This window comes from Toxorhynchites rutilus, chromosome 1 (genome assembly GCF_029784135.1).
Source record: "Toxorhynchites rutilus septentrionalis strain SRP chromosome 1, ASM2978413v1, whole genome shotgun sequence".
Classification (NCBI taxonomy): Eukaryota; Metazoa; Arthropoda; class Insecta; order Diptera; family Culicidae; genus Toxorhynchites; species Toxorhynchites rutilus.
Genome location: NC_073744.1, coordinates 193,827,150 through 193,848,888, shown reverse-complemented (window position 1 = coordinate 193,848,888; position 21,739 = coordinate 193,827,150). Strand labels below are relative to the sequence as shown.

The 21,739-nt window shown below is 37.5% G+C and overlaps 2 protein-coding genes across 4 annotated transcripts in view; both read left to right on the top strand.

The window, feature by feature from the left end:
• LOC129779248 (cadherin-86C) overlaps positions 1-21,739 on the top strand; it is a 468,683-nt gene that overhangs the window by 145,260 nt on the left and 301,684 nt on the right. For all 3 annotated transcript variants that reach the window (XM_055786651.1, XM_055786636.1, XM_055786659.1), the window contains exon 2: positions 7,763-8,532. The gene's annotated coding sequence lies outside the window, so the exon portion shown is untranslated. The remainder of the gene's footprint in view (positions 1-7,762; positions 8,533-21,739) is intronic.
• Positions 553-1,348, top strand: LOC129779312 (uncharacterized). The gene is made up of 2 exons (XM_055786721.1): positions 553-663; positions 723-1,348. Exons 1-2 carry the CDS (start codon positions 660-662, stop codon positions 1,247-1,249), a joined length of 531 nt encoding a protein of 176 aa, XP_055642696.1. The 5' UTR covers positions 553-659; the 3' UTR covers positions 1,250-1,348.

Genomic DNA, 21,739 nt, shown 5'->3' with positions numbered 1-21,739 from the left:
TTCGCTCCAGCTAGCAAACAATGAACGGTCTCTTTATTGGTAATTTAGCAACAATCGGTTTCACTCGAAGCAAAGTCAGTACGGAGGGTCAACTGTGGATAGAGTATATCACACATAGCGGTGCAATTTAGTTCGGTCAATCCATGGTAGAACGGCATCGCGTCGATTTTCATGCCGTCTGGCGGAGGGTGCTTCTGTATTTTCTTTGCATAACACGCAGACGTTGTTATTGTTTCATGCGTTTCCACAAATAGATTTAAGTGGTTAGAAAATGTGAATGAATGGTACTGGTGAAAAAAATATACAATTAAAATTGTTAATATATAATATAGGATGACAATTCTGACAAATCATAAAAAAATCAGAATATCAGTCAAGTGACACCGAAGTCGGCATTATATTGTTCGGCATGATATTGTTCGATATGAAAGCGCGCAAATCACCAAAGTTGGTATGACCTGTTGACTCATTCTTTTAGCTGGGTGCAGTGAATTCAATTTCGTTATCTCTTGCAAATTTCTCACTTTTGACATTTATTGCACACGAATGAAATCACCACCGTCATCGGTGGTGGCGCAGAGCGGATTATCGATAGCTTGTTGTTTCTCATTTAGGTGGCGTATTTTGGTTGAAAAACAGTGCTTCTGGGTGCTCCAACGATGAGTAGGTGCGTTTCAGGACAGGAAAATCATTTATTTATTCGACTTTTTCATCGTTTTTAGTACTCATTGCAATGCTTTTGCTTGGCCTGATCATCTCGGGGGAGACCCAAACCGGTGAAGGATGCCTAGGGTATTCCTGTCGGACATACAACGAAATCAACACTCTCTGGTGCCACTCGGATCCGACCTACTTCTGCCAGTGCCGTCCAACTGCGGAGGGAACCTGGATCGAACAGGAAATGCCTTGCCCACGAGCCGAAACCTATTTCAGCTTCAAGTACCAGGCATGCGTCCGGCAGGAAATGTGGACCCCTGATGAATGCGAGAAGCTAGGGGGTTCGGGCGAGGATGTGCCAAACCCAGAAGACCCAAGTGATCTATGTGCTAATCCTTGCGATTCTTATGAAAACATTCACAGACTGTGGTGCTATCCGGACGAGCCGAACGCGTTCTGCCAGTGTAAACCAACACGGGAGGAAGGATTATTCGTGGCAGTAAGAATGCCGTGTGCCCTTGAAACGGTGTTCAGTTTCCAACGACAGACTTGTATGCACAACATTCAGTGGACCGATAGTTGTCCGGATTGAGCGATGCAAACGAAGAAGAAAAAAAACAAACGAACAAATGGTTTGAATTGTTACGTGGAATCGTTACGAAGCGAATGAATAAGAGAAACCAATTTCGACAAAACAGTTCTATTGATCAAAAGAGTCCATTTTTCAACTTTTGAACGGGTTAAACCTAAATGGAGGTCAACTTAACAATTGAGATCTTCGCATCCATCCAACCTTCATGGCATCGCTATCTGGAAGGATCCGTGTTTAAACTTAAATCGAAAAAAAAAACCATTTCAACGAATTCTTTCCGAGAGGTCTCGCAAACGTCATTTTTCAACCTTTTTTTTTACAAGAAACTCGAGTGGCTTCCCCGAAAATTCCTGTCCGATGCATGCCTCTGCTCTTCCTTCCGCTGGACAGACGATCAGATCTGCCAGTTTAAGAAACCCGTCCAGCAAACGAACGAACAAAAAGGAGCCTTGAAATTGCATCACTTTTTTTTTTGCTGGCTGCACTTTTTGAAGCGAACATAATGGTCCGGTTCAAAAGTCTGTTAACTTTGTTACCTCCCATTATTGGCTTTTTTTTGTTGCTGTGGCGAAAAAGATACAACCAATTCGACCTTCCGAGAATCGCACCGGTTTTTTTTTGTCGGATTCAATCAGTGAAACGTTTTGCTGATTGCATTTGTGCAAGCGCGAGATTTGTTCGCTGTTCGTCTTATTTGTTATTTCATATCGCATTCTTAAATTTATATTCCGGTTCCTATTCCTAATCGAACTATTTTCGCCAACCTGATATATACAAATCGTTAAGTCGATTAAAATCTTTCAATTTTAAAATGTTTCGATTTTTTTAATTTTAGAATTTGTGAATTTCTCAATTCCTTATTTTTTTTTTATTTTTCGATTTTATAAATTTTGATTTTTGTATATTCTGTATTTTCGATTTTTGAACCTTTTAATTTCAATTTTTCAATTTGATTTCTCTTGATATTCCGATTGTCCGATTGTTTGATATTTAGATTTTTAAATTTTTAGAATTTTTATTGTTATTGGTTTTTTATTTTTTTGAATTTTTCGATTTTATCATTTCCGAATAATTTTAATTTGGTGTTTTTGATCTTCTTATTTTTTTATTTTTAGATTTCTCAACTTTCCGGTTTTTTGATATTCAGAATTTTTAATTTTTCAATTTCTAGTTTTTTTATTTTAAGATTTTGAATTTTTGACTCGTCGATTTTCGCAATTTTCATTTTTTTCGATTTTTGAATTTTTTGCTAATTTGATTTTAAATTTTTTGGAGTTCTTGATCTTTTAATTTTTTTTTCTGATTTTCGAATTTTTCAGCTTTCCGGTTTTTTTAATTTTCCGATTTTTAATTTTTAAAATTTTTCGACTTTTTTAGTTTATATTTCGATATTTCAACGTTTTCAGAGTTTTTATTATTTTGATTTTTGGGATTCGATATATCGATATTTTGATTTTTCAATTTTACGATTTCATGAATTTTTGACTTTTAGGTTTATGTTTCGATTTTTTTAACGTTTTCAGAGTTTTTGATCTTTAATCGGTTTTCAAATTTTATATTTTTTCGACTTTTGGATTTCCTGTAATTTGATTCTTAGATTTTTGGATCACTTTTATTTTTGGGTTTATCAGCTTTTCGGTTTTTGATTTTCCAATTTTCAGATTTTTTTTTATTTTTTCGATTTGGGGCTTTGATTGTTCAATTTTAAAATATTTTTTCAGCCTGTTTGTATTTTATTTTTCGATTTTTTGACTTATCGAGTTTTTAATTTTACAATGTTTTTTTTCGATTTTTTAATTAAAAGTTTTGAATCGTTGATTTTTATTCGATTATTTTATTTTTTAGCTTTTATTTCATTTTCGAAAAATCGAAAAAATTTTTTTTTATTTTTCAATATTTTTATGTTTTTGTTTATGTTTCAATTATTCAACGTCTTCAGAGTTTTTAATCTTCCATATTTTTGGGTTTTTGGTTTTCTTTATTTTTCAATTATTTTCGGTTTAGGTTTTTTCTTGATTATTTAGTTTTCCGACTTATCGATTTTACAATTTCATTCTTTTTTCGTTTTTTCAGTTTTTAAAGTTTGAGGTTTTTGATTGTTTTTATTTTTCGACTAGCTAACCCGGCAAACTTCGTCCCGCCCATTTACTTGATTAATTCTCGAGTAATGCAGAAATTTGTGTTTTATTTGTATGGCAGCCACCCCTAAGAGAGGGGGGAGGGGTATCTAACCACCATAGAAACATTCATTGCACCCTAAAGTTTCCATATGCCTAATTTGGTTTAATTTGCTTGATTAATTCTCGGGTAATGCAAAAATTTGTGTTTCATTTGTACGGCAGCCCCCTCTAAGAGAGGGGGAAGGAGTATCTTATCACCATAGAAACATTTATTGCATCCTAAAACCTCCACATGCCAAATTTGGTTTCATTTGCTTGATTAATTCTCGAGTAATGCAGAAATTTGTGTTTCATTTGTATGGCAGCCCCCCCTTTGAGTGGGGGAAGGACTGTCTAACCATCATAGAAACATTTATTGCACCCTAAAACTTTCACATGCCAACTTTGGTTTCGTTTGCTTGGTTAATTTCCGAGTAATGCAGAAATTTGTGTTTCATTTGTATGGCAGCCCCCCCTTAGAGAGGGGGGAGGGGTCTCAAAATATCACGAAAACCTTCCCCGGCCCCAAAAACCCCTACATACCAATTTTCATGTCCATCGGTTCAGTAGTTTCCGAGTCTATAAGAATCAGACAGACAGACAGACATCACTCCATTTTTATATATATATATATATATATATATATATATATATATATATATATATAGATTTCACAATTTTTGTTCGGATTTTCCGATGTTTTGAACATTTGATATTTCGGGTTTTTAATTTTTAGACTTTTTCAATTTCATTTTTTTGAATTTTTGATTTCTCGATAATTTGATTTTTAATTTTTTGTAGTTTTCGACCTTTTAATTTGTTTTTTTTTAAATTCTGGATTTATCAGTTTTCCAGTTTTCACAAAAACATAATTCTCCGATTTTTTTATTTTAAGATTTTTCGATCTTTTGTTTTACTTTTTTTTTGCCTTTTCCGATGTTTTGAACTTTTGATGATTTAGGGTTTTCAGTTTTTAGACTTATCGATTTTCAAATTTTTCAAATTTTAATTTTTTTTTTCGAATGTTTCATCTCTCGATAATTTTATTTTAAAATTTTCGTAGTCTTTGATCTTTTAATTTTTTTTTTTGATTTCAGATTTTCCAATTTTCCAGTTTTTTTTTTGTTTTGTTTTTGACTGTCCGATTTTTTTAAATTTTACAATTTTGAATTTTTTCGATTTTTTTCCACTTTTCTACTCTGTTTCTCAATTGAATTCAATTTTCTTTAGTTTTTTTTTAATTTTGCTAAAGTTACAGTTGAGCAGTTGAGAGGAGGGATTCTTTACATGAATACATGAATCATTAAACTATTCATCTGCATGGTCGTGTATACCGGAGAACAGACAACGTGAAAGCCCTGACCAAAACGAAAGACCAAGAGCATACCACTCATTGACAAATTCCGGAAAGCTCTATAGAATTACTTTAGAACTCGCTTCAGTGGATAATCAACACTCGCGGATAATCGGGGTTCTACTGTATTTGATTCTATTAAAAATCTAGAAAAAAAATAAATCATATAAATTGGAAATCAATGATATTAAATAAATTAAGAATTTACAAAATCAAAACACCAATAGAATAAAAAAAATTTAAAATAGAAAATCGAAACATTTGAAAGTCGAAAGTCTCGAAAATCCGAAATCTCAAAAAAAAAATTGAAATCGAGAAACTGGAATAGCAAAAATCGAGATCTGGATTCGAGAAAAATAATATCTTTGATATCTAGGTTTTTTTTCATGTTCGAAGATTTCGATCTTCGAGATTATCGGGTTTTTGAAATTTTTGAGTATTCAAAGATTTTCAATTATCGATATTTCCGAAAATTTAGATTTTCGATTGCCAAGATTTTTGGTTTTTTTTTATTTTTCCCGTCTTAAAAATAAAAAAATCTCCAAAATCAAAAATTTAAAAAATTGAACCTCTTGAAAATCAAAAACCTCTAAAATAGAAAATTTTTATTTTTAAATCGAAAAACTGTAAAAGAAAAAATCGTTATTTTCGATTCTGGATTTTGGAGAAAAATAATATCTTAGGTTTTTGATTTTTTTTTTTGATTTCAAGTTTCCAGGTTTTCCATTTTGGAAAGTTTCGGTTTTTGAGATTTTCGGGGTTTTGAGATTTTTGAGAATTTCAAAATTTTTAATCACCGAGTTTTTCGTGAGTTTCGATTTTAGATTTTCGAGGTTATTGGTTTGTGAGATTTTAGATTTTCAAGATTTTCGTCATTAAAAATTTTTGGGATTTTTGATTCTCGAGATGAAACTCTCTTAGTTGTAAATTTCATTTTTTGCTTCTCTCTTTCTCATTCCATACATTCATCAAATTTGCACTTTTTCATTTTTCCAATTGTTTTTCAACGTTTTACCTGTTTTGGATTCATGTTTTTATTTTTTTTTGTTTGAATTTTTATTTCATTGTTCGGGATATAAATAAAGTAATCGATTCCAGTAATTTTTCTGTTTTTTTACTTGGAATTTTTCGTCTTCAATTTTTTAATTTAGTTTTTCAATTTTACAAAAACTCTCTGAGATTCTGAACTATTTTTTTTTCAGTGTCAAATTCAATTTTATTCATTTTTATTTTGAATTCACATCGTTCATGATGACTTAAATTAGACACTTGCTGATCGGAATTCAAGATAGAAAATAAACAAAAAAAGAAATTGGAAAAAATAGCTGTCTACATTACTATATATGATGGTCATTATTATTTCTAAATAACGGGAAATTTTCATTTCATTTTGATTCCATTAAAATGTTTGAAATTATTTAATTTAAGATAAGTAAATTTTTTTGATGGTTTTCTCGTCTACTATTTTTCTCTTATATCCGTATATATTTTTATTCATTTCATTCTTCTGTTTTGCCTTATGTGTAATCGTTATTGTGTTGAAACTATTTTCATCTGATATTCTTTCCTTCTTTGCTTTTTCAGTTGAGTTTATGAGAATTATTGTGTTTTTTGCTCATTTCTGCATTTATATTTGAATGGTCGTATTCTATGGTCTTTTTTTGTTTATCTTAAACCAACATATACAAAAAATAATAATAATTGTAAACTCGTAAACAATGAAAATGTTTAGTTTTGGTTACAACAACTATTGACCTTCTGTGAAGAAATTGTTTTCTTGCTACTGTCCGAGAGACTCGCCCCACATGAGCCCTCCCCCTCGGCTAAACGACAATCTCCGATACCTTCGGTTTCGCAAAAGGTCTCGACAGCATTTTTCTCGACCAACACGACCGACCAACCGACCTTATTTGGCATTCCTCTTTTTATTTTTGTATCGGAAGCCTCAGCGGGAAAATCATAAACGACACCTTCGGTTAGGCGTGATGGACAGCTGGAGAATTTCATTCCGCGTGGTATGGTGCTACCGCCACGGATTACGCCACGTTGATGGCCTCAAAATCGAACCTCTTTAGAGAGAAGTCGTGTAATTTATGGATAAACAGCACCTCTCTGTCTCTCTGTCTCGCTCTCAGTGCGGCGTGGAACTGATTGACTGCCGCCCGGCGATGGTCAGTGTATGCACTTATCTCGCGTCGCGTTCAATAGATGGCGTTATTCAATCCGCTTCTCGGCCTGGTCGGAATGTATCGGCGGAGGGGGGGGGGGGGGGGGTGGTGACAGGAAAAAAAGTGCGCTTTATAGTTCCTATCGCGCGTCCAAACAGACCCGGGGACAGGTTGTAGAGATGTGCATGCGCTGACTTTTTTTTTGTCCTTCCCTCACTCTCAAATTGAAATATGGCTAAATGGTGACCATTATGATCAGACAGCGGGAAAAATTGAGCCGTCAAGTCCGCACCGTAGGTTGTTGCGTGGGAAAATAGCACCGTTTAACACACACACACACACACACACATACACACACACACGCAATGATGGACGAACTGTCAAGCGTCTTTGAGCGAAGATACGCATCAAGCAAAGGATGAACTTCTTACTTTGTAGAGTTCTATGCTGGGTATGGCATTTCACAACTCGTGCGCTGATCGATTCCATGTTCCGACGCGGAATGCATCGTCGGGGGGCAGCTTGTCAGTCCCAGGCCCTGACTTGATCTCGACGGCTCTTGGGCAACGGTTTCATGCCAAACACTCTCGAGAACCAGCCGTGTGTGAGTCATAGTCAGTCAGTCAGTCAGACAGACAGCAAACGTAAACAAACGGGTTGTTTTCCGAGACGCGAGATGGCGTCTGATTAGCATAAACATAACCTCGAACCCAAGGATTGTCGGGTTCTGTCCTAACAATCCTTGGGTCCCGATAAGATCGCGAGATCCGAACAACAATCGATCGAATGTTAATTGTTTTTTGTTTGCGTTTTTTTTCTCGTTTCGTTGCAGATTTTGACAGCAGTAACGGATGCGGTTGCGAAAGCGCTCGTTGTAAACAAGGCCCAGCGCCACTTGTAGCAGACAAGTCGGTCGGTTGTCGGGTGGAAAATGGGTAACCGTGTGCATGTCGGGAAAAAATCACAGCCTGTGTACGTAAAAACCTGGTGCAGAAATAGTTCACGAGGGTAGTGAAACGAAAACACAAATAAAAGCAAAAAGAAAAAAAAAATAAATGAAATAAAACAAGAGCCAGGAGAAGACAAGCAAAACAAAAAAAACGAAACAAACGACTAATTACACACGGCGTGCCGAAAGTGTATGCTTGCAGCACCCCCCTGACGAAAGCGAAACTGAGTGTTTTTAGTGGTTTTAGGAAATGTTCTCGGCGCCATTTTCGTTCTCGTTGCGAAAAGTGCCGTTGCGAAATCGGTGCCACCGATCGCCGTTGTCGTCGTCGCAGTCGGGGCCACCGGTGCTCCCCCCTATGCGGAGAACCAGCGCTGACGTCACCGCGCTAAACCGCGCTGTCCAAACGCGGGACAGTCACTAGGTGAAAGGACCAAAGTCTCTCGTGACATTTGGTAATTAGTGTGGCGCGCGCGGGTTTGCAACCGACCACCCCAGTGCTCTTGTGTGTAAGTGTGCGCGTGTGTCTGTACGTGTGCGAGCATTTGAGAAGAGATTAGTACCGATTCTAGGACAACAGAGACAGCCGCGAAGGGCGACGGATATTTCTGCGAGGACCGAGAGCAGGCCTGAAGGGGTCGTGGAAATACAAGGTAAGTGCAATTAATGTAATATGGTACCGGTTTTACCCATGATATGTAACAGAAACATGTTTATCATGTGTGGCGAATAGTCACAGTTTCTTCCGAAAGTAGTCAAAGCGGGAATAATGTTTGAACAAATGCTGTATCTCCCGAAAACAATGCTCAACAACATTTGACAGATCTGTATGAATTTTTAAAAATGATAACCTGCAGAAAATTCGAATTCTGCTGTTATTTTTGATTGTTTTCTTTTTTTATTGGTTTCATAGTCTCGGGACAATGGCTTACGCCGAAAAAAAAAACAAATGGCTTCAGTATTCTTGGACATAAAGGGGGCTTTTGATTCTGTTTCAATAGAGGTTTTGTCAGACAAATTACACTCTCGGGGTCTGCCGCCTCTGTTGAATAATATGTTATATAACATGCTTTGTGAGAAACATTTGAACTTTTTTCACGGAACCATTCGGCAGTAAGTCGGGTCTCTTACATGGGCCTCCCTCAGGGCTCATGTTTAAGCCCCCTTTTGTACAACTTCTATGTAAGCGACATCGACAATTGCCTTACACAAAATTGCAGCCTAAGACAACTTGCAGATGATGGAGTGGTGTCTGTCGTAGGATCAAACGAATCCGACCTGCAAGAACCCTTACAAGATACTTTGAACAATTTTTCAACCTGGGCCATTGGGCTAGGGATCGAATTCTCCACGGAGAAAACAGAGATGGTGGTTTTTTCTAGGAAGCATAGACCAGCAAAACCAAAGCTTCAACTTTTGGGTAAACCGATCACTCATGCTATGTCATTCAAGTATCTTGGGGTCTGGTTCGACTCCAAATGTACTTGGGGGGCCCATATTAGGTATCTGAGTAAAAAGTGCCAACAAGGAATAAACTTTCTCCGTACAATTACCGGCACATGGTGGGGAGCCCATCCAGAAGATCTTATAATGTTGTATCGAACAACTATTCTCTCAGTGATGGAGTATGGCAGTTTCTGTTTTCAATTAGCTGCCAAAACACACCTCATTAAACTCGAGCGAATTCAGTATCTTTGTCTCCGTATTGCGTTGGGATGTATGCCCTCAACGCATACCATGAGTCTCGAGGTTTTGGCAGGCGTACTCCCACTAAAAGATCGCTTCAATTTATTATCTCTTCGGTTCCTCATCCGGTGTAAGGTTATGAACCCATTGGTGATCGGAAATTTTGAGCAGCTGATCGAGCTAAATTTTCATTCTGGATTCATGAGCTCATATCATGAATTCGTCTCCATGCAGGTTAATCCTTCTTCGTATATTCCCAACCGTGTTTGTTTTCCTGACTACATCAATTCCTCTGTGCATTTTGATCTGTTCATGAAGGAGAAAATCCATGATATTCCAGATTACCTTCTATCGGGGATCGTTCCTACGATCTTCAATGCAAAGTATGGGCGTATCAATTGTGATAATATGTACTTTACTGATGGGTCCTCTATGAATGAGTCCACAGGATTTGGAGTGTTCAACGTATTTTTTAGCACCTCACACAGTCTTCAGTATCCTTGCTCAGTGTATATTGCTGAATTGGCAGCAATACACTGGGCGCTAGACAGCGTCGCCTCACGACCTGTTGAACACTATTACATTGTAACGGATAGTCTTAGCTCTGTCGAAGCTATCCGTTCAGTGAGGCCGGAAAAGCACTCGCCGTACTTCCTTGAGAGAATACGAGAAATTTTGAGTGCTTTATCCAGACGCTGTTATGTCATTACCTTTGTTTGGGTCCCTTCACATTGCTCAATTCTGGGTAATGAGAGGGCTGACTCATTAGCAAAGGTGGGTGCGATTGAAGGCGACATTTATCAGCGTCAAATCGCCTTCAATGAATTTTACTCTTTAGTCCGTAAAAATACCATCGCTAACTGGCAACGCAAGTGGAACGAAGGTGAATTGGGTCGGTGGTTTCACTCGATTATCCCTAGGTTTAGCCTTAAACCATGGTTCAAAAGTCTGGACTTGAGTCGGGACTTTATTCGCACCTTCTCTAGACTCATGTCCAATCACTGTTCGTTAGATGCGCTACTCTTTCGTATTAATCTTGCCGACAGCAATATCTGTGTTTGTGGCCAAGGTTACCACGACATCGAACACGTTGTTTGGTCGTGCGAGGGATATGTTGTTGCCAGATCGAATTTAGAAAAATCTCTTCGGGCCAGAGGAAGGCAGCCCAATGTGCCGGTGAGATATGTGTTGGCTCGGCTAGATCTTGATTACATTGTCCAAATATATGTTTTCCTTAAAACTATCGATCTTCGAGTGTGATTGTTCTTAAACCCTTTACCCTTCCTGTTCGTCTTTTGCGAGCTATCGGTTCCCTTCCATTAGGATAAGTTGAATTGTAATACATATTAGATGTAAGGATAGTTTTTAAGAATTGAGTGTGAATGTGAATGAGAATGTGAGTATGAGTGTGAACATTGTTACAATCTCCTCACATCCCATCCTTTTCCTAATGAAAATATGTCACCCTTCTAAACTCGAATCGACCGCGAGTAATCGGTTTCCTATTTTATTAACCATAGAATTAAGGAAACATTTTAATATATGCTAGTAGAAATATAGTTAAGAGTTTGGCTCCTTTAAACTTATGTAACTGAGCCTGTAAAAATAAAAGATTCAATAAAAAAAAATAGTCTCGGGACCAAAGGCGCTATATTTTTCATATGTTTTCTGGAAAGCTGAGAAAGCTTTCTCACTGGATGTATGCGACTAGAATTCAATTTATTGGCAAATGTGTCATTTTTTCAAAAAAAAGCTAGCTAATTGGATTTAATTTTATATATCGAGCATCTGAATCGATCCAGTAGTTCAAAAGTAATACATTTTTGACCAAAGTCATTTTTGGAAAAAAAGTGAAAAATTATTTTTGGGACCATCGGTTAACTTTGAAAAATCATAACTCGAACACGAAAAAAACGCCTCTCTGGTTTCGACATATGTTATGTGAAAAATCGTCAGCTTTTCAGAAAAAATATTAAAAAAATAGCGTCCTTGGTCCCGAGACTATGAAAACAATAAAAACGGATACAATCAATAATAACGAGAACAGAATTCGAATTTTCCGAAAAAAAATTATAGGAGGTTGTGTTCAAGATACGACCGCATTGTTGACGTAGAACTACGCTGTAGTTTCATTCAAGTCGCTTGTTTATAACTGCGGATACTATTTTATAATCCTACGAACATTTTGAAATAACCATTCTATCAGTTTGGTCACCCTGAAATGTTTTTTATATTGATTATATTATATTGACGTCATTTGACGATAGTTGTTTGATAATTCATTCTTGTGCTCGCAGAACAATGCATGCTCGAGATAAGCGCAGCTGTCATTCTTAATGGAGAAAGTTTTGCTACTGGCAAGCGAAACCAAATCACATACAAAATTCCAGAACGACATTTACTTTCTTGGTGACTTAATAAACGAAATAAACTCTAAAGGGTGTGTCACATCAAATTGCATCACGGAAAAAACGCTGTAGAAATTCGCCCAGTAGACCGATCCTTTTGAAAATTTTAGACAGTAAAATAAAAACTATTAAACAACTTTTGGCATTTTCTTTTTATTCATACTTCGAGCCCAAGCCCGTATGCTCGCACCTTCCTCTTTACCCCGTCCATAAGGTTCTGTACAACGTCAGGTTGTAGTTTTTTTTGAACAGAAATCCATTTTCTCTTGAAGTCCGCCTCCGATTTGACAACTTTTGGGTTCTTCCGGAGGGCCTGCTTCATAATCGCCCAATATTTCTCTATTGGGCGAAGCTCCGGCGCGTTGGGCGGGTTCATTTCCTTTGGCACGAAGGTGACCCCGTTGGCTTCGTACCACTCCAACACGTCCTTTGAATAGTGGCACGAAGCGAGATCCGGCCAGAAGATGGTCGGGCCCTCGTGCTGCTTCAATAGTGGTAGTAAGCGCTTCTGTAGGCACTCCTTAAGGTAAACCTGCCCGTTTACCGTGCCGGTCATCACGAAGGGGGCGCTCCGCTTTCCGCAAGAGCAGATCGCTTGCCACACCATGTACTTTTTGGCAAACTTGGATAATTTCTGCTTGCGAATCTCCTCCGGAACGCAGAATTTGTCCTCTGTGGAGAAGAACAACAGGCCCGGCAGCTGACGAAAGTCCGCTTTGACGTAGGTTTCGTCGTCCATTACCAGGCAATGAGGCTTCGTCAGCATTTCGGTGTACAGCTTCCGGGCTCGCGTCTTCCCCACCATGTTTTGCCTTTCGTCGCGGTTAGGAGCCTTCTGAACCTTGTATGTACGCAGGCCCTCCCGCTGCTTGGTCCGCTGGACGAATGAACTTGACAAATTCAGCTTATTGGCGTCATCCCGGACCGAACTTCTTGGATCACTTCTAAACTGCTTAACTACGCGCTTGTGATCTTTTTCACTGACGGAGCATCCATTTTTGCCGTTCTTCACCTTCCGGTCGATGGTTAGGTTCTCGAAGTATCGTTTTAGTACTCTGCTGACCGTGGATTTGACGATTCCCAGCATCTTACCGATGTCCCGATGTGACAACTCCGGATTCTCGAAATGAGTGCACAGGATTAATTTACGACGCTCTTTTTCGTTCGACGACATTTTTCCAAATTTACGAAAAATTGACAGTGAAGCATGGCCAACGTGATCTATACACTCTTATCTGATTATAAGCGAAAGCTGAAGATATAATTCCTAAAAATTAAATTTCTACAACGTTTTTTCCGTGATGCAATTTGATGTGACACACCCTTTATCTGTTAATCTCAACAACCTCGAAAAGAGTAGCATTGCTTCATTATGATCAAGATTAGCGCAAATGCAATCCTAGTTGAAAGCAGTTTTGCGACTGGCACGCGAGCCCAAATAAATTAATAACTTAACATTGTAACGAGAGCCAGTCCGGGGCTTTGTGCGTAGGTGGCCGGCTTATGCGCCACTCCCATAGGGGAGACCAACCACCGCGGTTTAATTTTGCCCAGCTCCTGAGACCCAACCTTAGGGCGGATTTATCTTTCTTGCCAAATTCCCGGCTCGAGAAACGACTGTGCCCAAGTAACTGGAAAGCAATCAGCCAACACCAAAGGGAAAACCTTTCACAATCACCCGATCACGGGCTACAAAAGAACCCCAGCGACACTCAAGAACAGTGAGAGGCTGTAAGTGTCATCACTGGATCCAACTATCGAAGCCCCACAACATTTCCCAATCGCTTCGGAGGTGAAATCGGGGCTGAAAAAAAAGGAGTCAACCCGACTCGTGACTAAAACTACAAAAAAAAGGAAATCCAATGATAACACCCTTCTTGTACTTAGTTGTTCGCGAAACGCAGCAATCGGGGGAGTTCTTTCACCTAAGCGGGAGGGGGCGGATTACGTGGTTTATGCTTCAACATGGGGATTTATTCCTCTCTCTGTGCCGAAATTCATCACAGCTTGTGGTTGTTTAAAGTTCAAATTCGCATGTTATTTCTTTTTTAAATTTTCCTCAATCTATAAAAATTCCATTTTCACAATCAATCTCCATATATAATTATTAGCTATTTATTATAATTATTCCCCACACATCAACATCATTTCATCACTTCATATATTTCACCTACATTACTCTGCAAACTTTTATTTAACTATATGTACATTTATTTTTGGGATTCGATCCCATGATCATTTGATCATCCGCTTAAGTCCTGGTGTCTGAACTACCTACTCTATCCCCGATTTCTCTAGCTAGCATATTATAATCCTGTTAAGAGTGCGTTCAAATAATCTGTCTACCGCTCGTCAGCGGGAAATCTATTTTTGTGGATATGGTTTTGTGGCTCTATTCATTGAGTGTCGGTAACGACGACTCGCTTATTGTCCCCGACATGCGCATGTAATTTAAGGGGTACTCACGCTGGATAATTGAATTAGGTGGTATTGTAGCAAACCTGCTTCCGCTGCCGTGCTGTTGACGCGCACGTTCGAGTGCGCGCTTTTGTTTGACGCTGTGGCGCACTGCTTTAGCCACCGAAATAGCAACTGGTCAATCTCTCCGGAATGCGTTGGAGAATCGCAAATATATTGTTGCGTCGGCCGAATATATATTGGCCAATCCTCAGTTCCGATTCGCGGGGCCAGAAGCGGTTCCCTCCTTTTAGTAATTTAAAAGAAACGTGATGCCACCATTATAAAACCCAAAGCCACATGGGAAAGAAAAACGCACATTTACCTTTTTGTAATTTTCTTCGCACTCTAGGGGGAATTTTTGGGTAAACTAACGCTGTCTCACTAATTTACCGCTACACGGGTATAAATTCAAAATTGTATTCCGCGCAACTAACGCAAAAAAAATATCACTACCTTTCCAACAATTTCAAAAAGAAGCAATTTCGGAAAAAAAAAAGATTTTCCACTTCTGCCTTCTTCCACGGTTCGAACTGAAGTGGTTCCGCAAAAGCTAGAATCCTCAGATCAGCGGACTATTCTTTTTTTTTGTATCAGACTCTTTTTTAGAAAAAGTCGTACTGAAGTCATTCTTCACCCGCTTTCGGAATTGTTTCCCGAATCCCCTATGGCATTAACCTATCACCCTCCGAGTCCCGGTCAAGCCGAATCTCGCGCCGGGGATTCGATTATTAGTAAAAAGAAAACGCTTAAGGATGTCTCTCCGTCGCTGGGAGAAATCTCGTCAGCGGAAAGTCCAGTCTCGAGAGCTTTGCAGCAGCCGACAGCTAGCACCAGCTATCGGAGCCCGCGGCACTCAGTTGAATTTGAAAAATGAAAAAAGGGGAAACCGGCACTCGCTCTGCCGGGCATCTCATACACCATCACAGAGGAGTGAAAAGCTCTGAGCTTATAAAGAAATTAATTGTACGAGGGGCTCACAAATGAAATATGTGGTACACGCTACAACATAACTAATTGAATAACTTGGTATTCCCCAAATTATTTTTTGGTGCACAACCTTACCACCTGCTTCACCATAGCGTCAAATCAATGCATTGATGAAAGAAAACAAACAAACTGCTTGGAAAAAGGCTGAATATTTGCCTCAGAAGAGATTCATTATTAATTTCCCAGCGTAAATATTTCCCTCCCGCTATCTCCCCTTCTTGTTTATATTTATCATTAAGACTGCATAATTTGCAACACCAAACAATCGTCAAGCATAGCATAAAAAAGTTAGGCGATTGTTGCATCGTTACAGGGCCATTGCACACGGGAGCAGATACAAATGGGGTTTCAGCGTAGCGAAGATGCACTATTTTTACGTACGGGTTAAGAAGCACGCAAGTACGCACACAAATATCCATGTATGGATGGCTTTAAGCAACTAAACATACACACACTTATCTCCGTTTTGCGCTCTTCTCAACAGAAGCCCTTTCTGTTAATATTGCCAGTCGAGATTAGCTTAGTTGTCATCCTTTGTGAAGAGAGTTTTCCTACCGTCATGCGAAACCAAATCACTGACAAAATTCCAGAACGTTTATTTCCTTGGTGAGCTGACGATAGCCTAGTTTGATGACTCCCCACACAGTTGTGTAGCTCAGAACCTTAATGCAATGGCGTCAGTTTGATGCAATGATTGCAATTCCAGAGACATCAGCGAGTGAGTAATTTGGTCGCGTCCACAGCTCAATCCGATACGAAGACATGTGATGACGCAAAACAATGAAGAAACAAGCGATATTCATTGCTTTGAATACAGAACGTGAATGAAAGTTTGCCTCAGCGAGATCCACTGTTTATACTCTAGGCAAATATTCCCCTTCGTTCTTCTTCTTTTCCTTTGTTCACGGAGACCTTACATCTTACGATGTCCCCTTCGTTGCTCGTCGATAAGTTGCTCGTTATAGACAGCTCTGTTCGGGAAAGTACATAAAGGACAGAACAAATGTATGAGGAAATGGGAATGCTTCCAACATTCATCAATTTAAACCATATACAGACTATGGGATTGTATTGTAAAGCATATCAAATAAATCTTAGGGAATTTCCGATTCGTTTGGTATGTAAATCGCCAAAATCCGTTCGCGGAAAAAATATTTATTAACGTTAACTTTATTTCATAACTACGTGACCTGTTTTCTGATTTGGCACCCTTCATGAAAGACGTAGTCCTACGTCACAAAGAGAAATCTTTGTGCACGCAAATACTCAAAACATGAGAGGTTTTCAGGTTTTATCAAAAGTACGATTAAAAAAAATGCGTCAGGTTTGAGTCGACCAAATTTAGATCGTAACACCCTTTAAAATAAAACTTGTTGATACCTTCTGATGCAGCGCGTCAAGGGCAAGTCGGACTTTGATTCGCATCATAGCAGTGACAAGTGAGTTTTGGAAAAAAAAAAGTACAAATTTCATTAGGAAGACAACAAGAAATTGTAAATACGTGAAAACATTGTGGGAGAGCATTAATTTAAACATACATTCTGTCAAATATATACTCAACCTCTCAAACTCAAATGACGATTTCGAGCACCAGTTGTTTTATTTTGTTGATGTTTTCATCAGTTGAAGAATTCATCCTTGATGTGACAAATCGTTCATCTCTTCTCGGCCGTCTTTGAATGTCTTATGCTAATCCTACACCCGTGTTTTTGACATAGTTTAGTCACCAACATTTCCGACGTTTCGACAAAAGAAATTTTGTTTGCAATTCAAAATTTCACACAATTTCATGCAATATCAATAGAAATATTCATATCAAAAATCGCCTAGCAGAAAGAAGTTACTTTGTTCTTAATGACCCGGTAAACAAACTAAATGACAGATCGCGCTCAAAATTGCCATTAAGATCACTGACGGTAGAACGGACATAAAAATTTGTTTTTGAAAAGTGTTCAGCGGTGAGATTTAAAATTACGAATTCCCGGTACACGTTTGACAGAATGTACATTTGAATAGTAACAAAAACAAATAACCCTCAGATTGAACAAGAGTAAAGTAATGCTTGTGAATATTCCACTGAAGAAAAAAGACGAGGAAACTATGGAGTGGAACTATTGAAAAAATGAATGAAGAATAATTTCATCAATTGTAACATCTATCTTTTTTGATGTTGTTCTTTTCTTCTTATAATTTGTGTTTCAATATTAGAGAGTTTGAGCCTTAAATGATGTACGCGTTCTACTATAGAAGTTTGAAATTCTTCTATGTTCGCCGAGCTTTATGACTCGGCATATCATTAGAAGGGGATTTTATCCAGCATTTTTTTTCTTAGATGCAAATAATAATAATAGTTGAACAATCGAACAATTTGATGAATAAAATAGGTATGCTCTCTTCAATTTAACTTGAAGCTCGCAATCCCACACAGCACATAAAGTAAATTTTTTGCATATAATTCGGGTGTTAACCGGAATTACACGGTTTGTTTTTTTTTCATTTTAACATTTTTTTACCGACCAAGTGAATCGGTGCGTATTACGAATTTTTCTCCATCTGCCGACTGTAGCCATTTATAAGATGGCAGAATGTATGAAACGGACATGATCTTGGAAGGTGGTCATAGAGCAATCAGACGCCAAATGAATCGGCCGCTACCTCGACCCTCTCTGATTTTGTTTTGAAACTCTGTACACATGGTGGCAGCGATCTTAAATCCAACTTTTATAGGGGCGTATCCAGAATCAATGATTTTTTTTTAGAAAACCAATAACTCAAAATCAATTAAAAAATTAATTGAAAAAAAAATTAAAAAAGTCTGATTAAAAAATAATGAACAGCAAAGTTGTTTGAAAATCAATGAACTATTTAGAAAAAATGAAACCGTTATAAAATCATACTCAAAATATTTTTTAATATTGAAAAATTTTATAACTCAAAACAACCCCTCGTCGATATTTTCTTTAAATATATTCTCATTCGGAAACCCTTTCCAATTCAACAAAGTTTAACGCAAAGTGGTGTCGTGTTGAACTAATAAAAAAAATCTATGATTTAAAAAAAATATCTAAAATTTCAATATTTTGCGAAATTGTAACCATTTTAGAAAATTAGTATTAAAAATGTAGATTCCATGTGATCGTACATGAAAAACTATATATAAAGTTCTACCCTAGGGCTAACCGCTCTCGAGATGCAACAAATTTTATGTTCGTGAAATAATAGAAAATGCATAGGGGAAGGTTGTTCTGACTCGACCCCTTAAATCACAACGGCTATTCATGATATAACATCCGTTTTTTGCGACTACGACATTAAAGTATAAAGTATAACTATGCTCCTATGTTTTCTACTGCTTGGTGCAAATCATTACTTTCAAAAATGGTGATTCTGAACAGACCCTCTATTTTTTGCAGCAAACCCTACTCTTAGTTGGCCGGAAATGACATACACCTTCGATTATATGGGAATGAGAATAACTGTGGAATGAAAAGAGAATATAATTTTGTTTTGACTCCCGGTTTGCTGAGATTGTCTCTGAATGACCAGCAATGATGAATAAACTCTGCGATATGGGTATTGGGCACGAATATCGTGTTCCGATGGCATTGCGACAGTCTGGAAACGAAGATTGTGGCTTCCGGTTAGATTATTTTCAAAGCACAACAATCAAACGCGTTCCCCGCGGTAGTGAGCGCCGCTCGATGAGCCAGGCTTGTACGAGCCACTGACGGTTAGCACCGAGGTGACCGTGGGGTCGGTTTGGGGCCAGTTTTCTAAGGTCGGTTGAGGAACACTCCGATATATTTCAAATAAATTTGATGAGCGGATCATAAGTAATCCGAATGAACGAAGACTAATTTCATAAATTGTAGCATTTAACTTTTTTGTTGTTGTTCTCTTCTGCATATGATTTTCGTTTCAATTTAAGCCTTAAATGATGCACTCGTTCCACCATAGAAGTTTGATATTCTTCTATGTTCGTTCAACAATTTCGTTTCGTTTAGCTATATGATTCTTCTGTTTTATGCAATTTGGAAACGAAGATGGTGGCTTCTGGTAATGTTTTTTTCAAAGCACACCAATCAAATGCGTTCCCTCGGCAGTGAGCGCCGTTCGATGAACCAGACTTGTGAGATCCATTTATGGTGAGCGCCGCGGTGACCGTGTTAAATGATTACGAAGTAAAAACAAGCGGTCGGTTTGGGACTATTTTTTAAGATTGGTTCAGGAACATCCCGACTAATTTGAAATAAATTTGAAGAGCAAGTCATAATTAATCCGAATTTTAAATTACTTAATTAAATTGAAACTAAATTGCATTAGTTTTGTGATTTTTCATTATCTAAAAAAACATTTAACTCATTTCCGTGCAGATTGAAACTCTAAATTTTTTAGTTTTCATGTTTTGTGTCTTCTTTTTTCATTTTCATTATTTTTTTTTCTTCCTACATTCATTTTAATTTTTAATTCTTTTCAATACTGTCTCAATAGTTTTATTTTTCGCATATTCACACGATGTTAAAGGCACTACATCCGGTCGACAACTTTGAGGTTTCAAGCACTGCAGTGTTATGTGCTATAAAAAACACAATATTAACAACATTTTCATTTTTCGAAATCGTGTTTTAAGTTCCTTTTGCTCATTGGTTTATACAATATTTTGGAAAGAAAAACTGTATGCATGATTGCTTTTCTCGGTTTGAAAAAACCAAGTACTGAACATTAAAATCTGACAGAATATAATGAAACATAACAAACTCTTGAAACAAACATCTTTTGAATCTTTTACTAACAAATGAATGCTCGATGAAATTTCTAGCTTAAATATTGATTCGCAGATATCTACGTATTCGCGTAGTTTCTAAAAACTTTTACTTTCTATGGTTTTTAATGTGACGAAACCGCTCTTCATGTCTTTTGACGTGGGACTACGTCTAACCGGAATATATGGAGGTTGTAATGAAACCCTAAACACAGAATATGAAGGAAAGAATGAAAGATTTCGAATACTTATTACTCAAACATTTTTCAATAGATCGGAAAGATGTTTGCATCAATTGATAGGAAATGTTTCCAGGCAGCTATCACTATGAATAAAATGTTATTTTTCATGAGATAAACAATTGAATGACTGTGGAATGTCAAGCGTTATCTAAACGCTCTAACTGCCAAGTTTTGATTGGCCCGATTTACGGCTTCCCCAACACAGACTTCAAAATCAGTGTGCCTGGAAGGAAACCGCTTTGCAAATACATGCAAGTCGGTGGTATTTCTGTTATCACCCAAAAGGAGTACTTTTTTGTTCCTCTCACATCTACTTCTACACTGAGTAGCCAGGGAAAATCGTTATTTCAGATACTATAGGCGAAAAAACTTTAAAGCCTCTATAGTATAAAAAGTAGAAATTGAAGTTGTTGATTCTGTACCCGCATGTTTTTTTTTGTACTTCGGTATGCGTTGTCCTAACTCGGACTTCAAGAGCGGGTACGAACACATTCTTATCTTTTCATTCAAGCTTTATTTTTTGCTTCTGCTTTTCTTTTCATTTCACTGTGATTGAGTTTGATAAATTGTTGAAATTGTATTTTTTTTGTTTTTTTTCTATACTCATTCTACTGTATAAATGAACCGTTTCTCTAATGTCAACTTCGCTTCGTTGAGATTCTGTTTTTTGTTTTTTTTTTGCAATGGGTTAGTTTTCGATTTTTCCTTGTTCCTCTTATTTCATTTTTGGAGTTTTAATGTTTCTTATATTTGATGACTATGTCTGTTATTCTACTTACAACTTTCCTGTGTTTAAACTTTTGTTTTCTTATGTTTTTCATCTTTCTGATTCTTAATTTTTTCCTCTATTCCTATGTTTTCAGTTACTGGTAACTTTGTTTGTCTTGTTTGTCACTCTTCAATATGTTCTTTCTATATTATTCTTACTTCCAACATATTTGGATATTACCAAATATCCATATACGAACCAAACCAAAGTTTTGTCAAATAGTTTTCTTTGAATTTCCAATAACAAACCCCATTACTCCTACAGATGTTATGCTTTGTAATAGTTTCGATTTCTTCTCAAACTCCTTGGTTCAATCAATTTTAGCGCGTATTGTTCACTTATTATCTCCCTTTCTATAGTGATGGTTACTCATTTCGTTAGCGAAGTTTTAGGCTCGATTCCCGGAAGTTCTCTACTGGTTCACAGACATCTGTATCTGTCACTCAAAACATATTCGAGGGGTGTTGGTTGGCATCTAGGCCCCAACTCAATGGCAATTTTAATGAATGACGCATTTAAAACTGTATTGAGAAAAAGAAAGTGTCT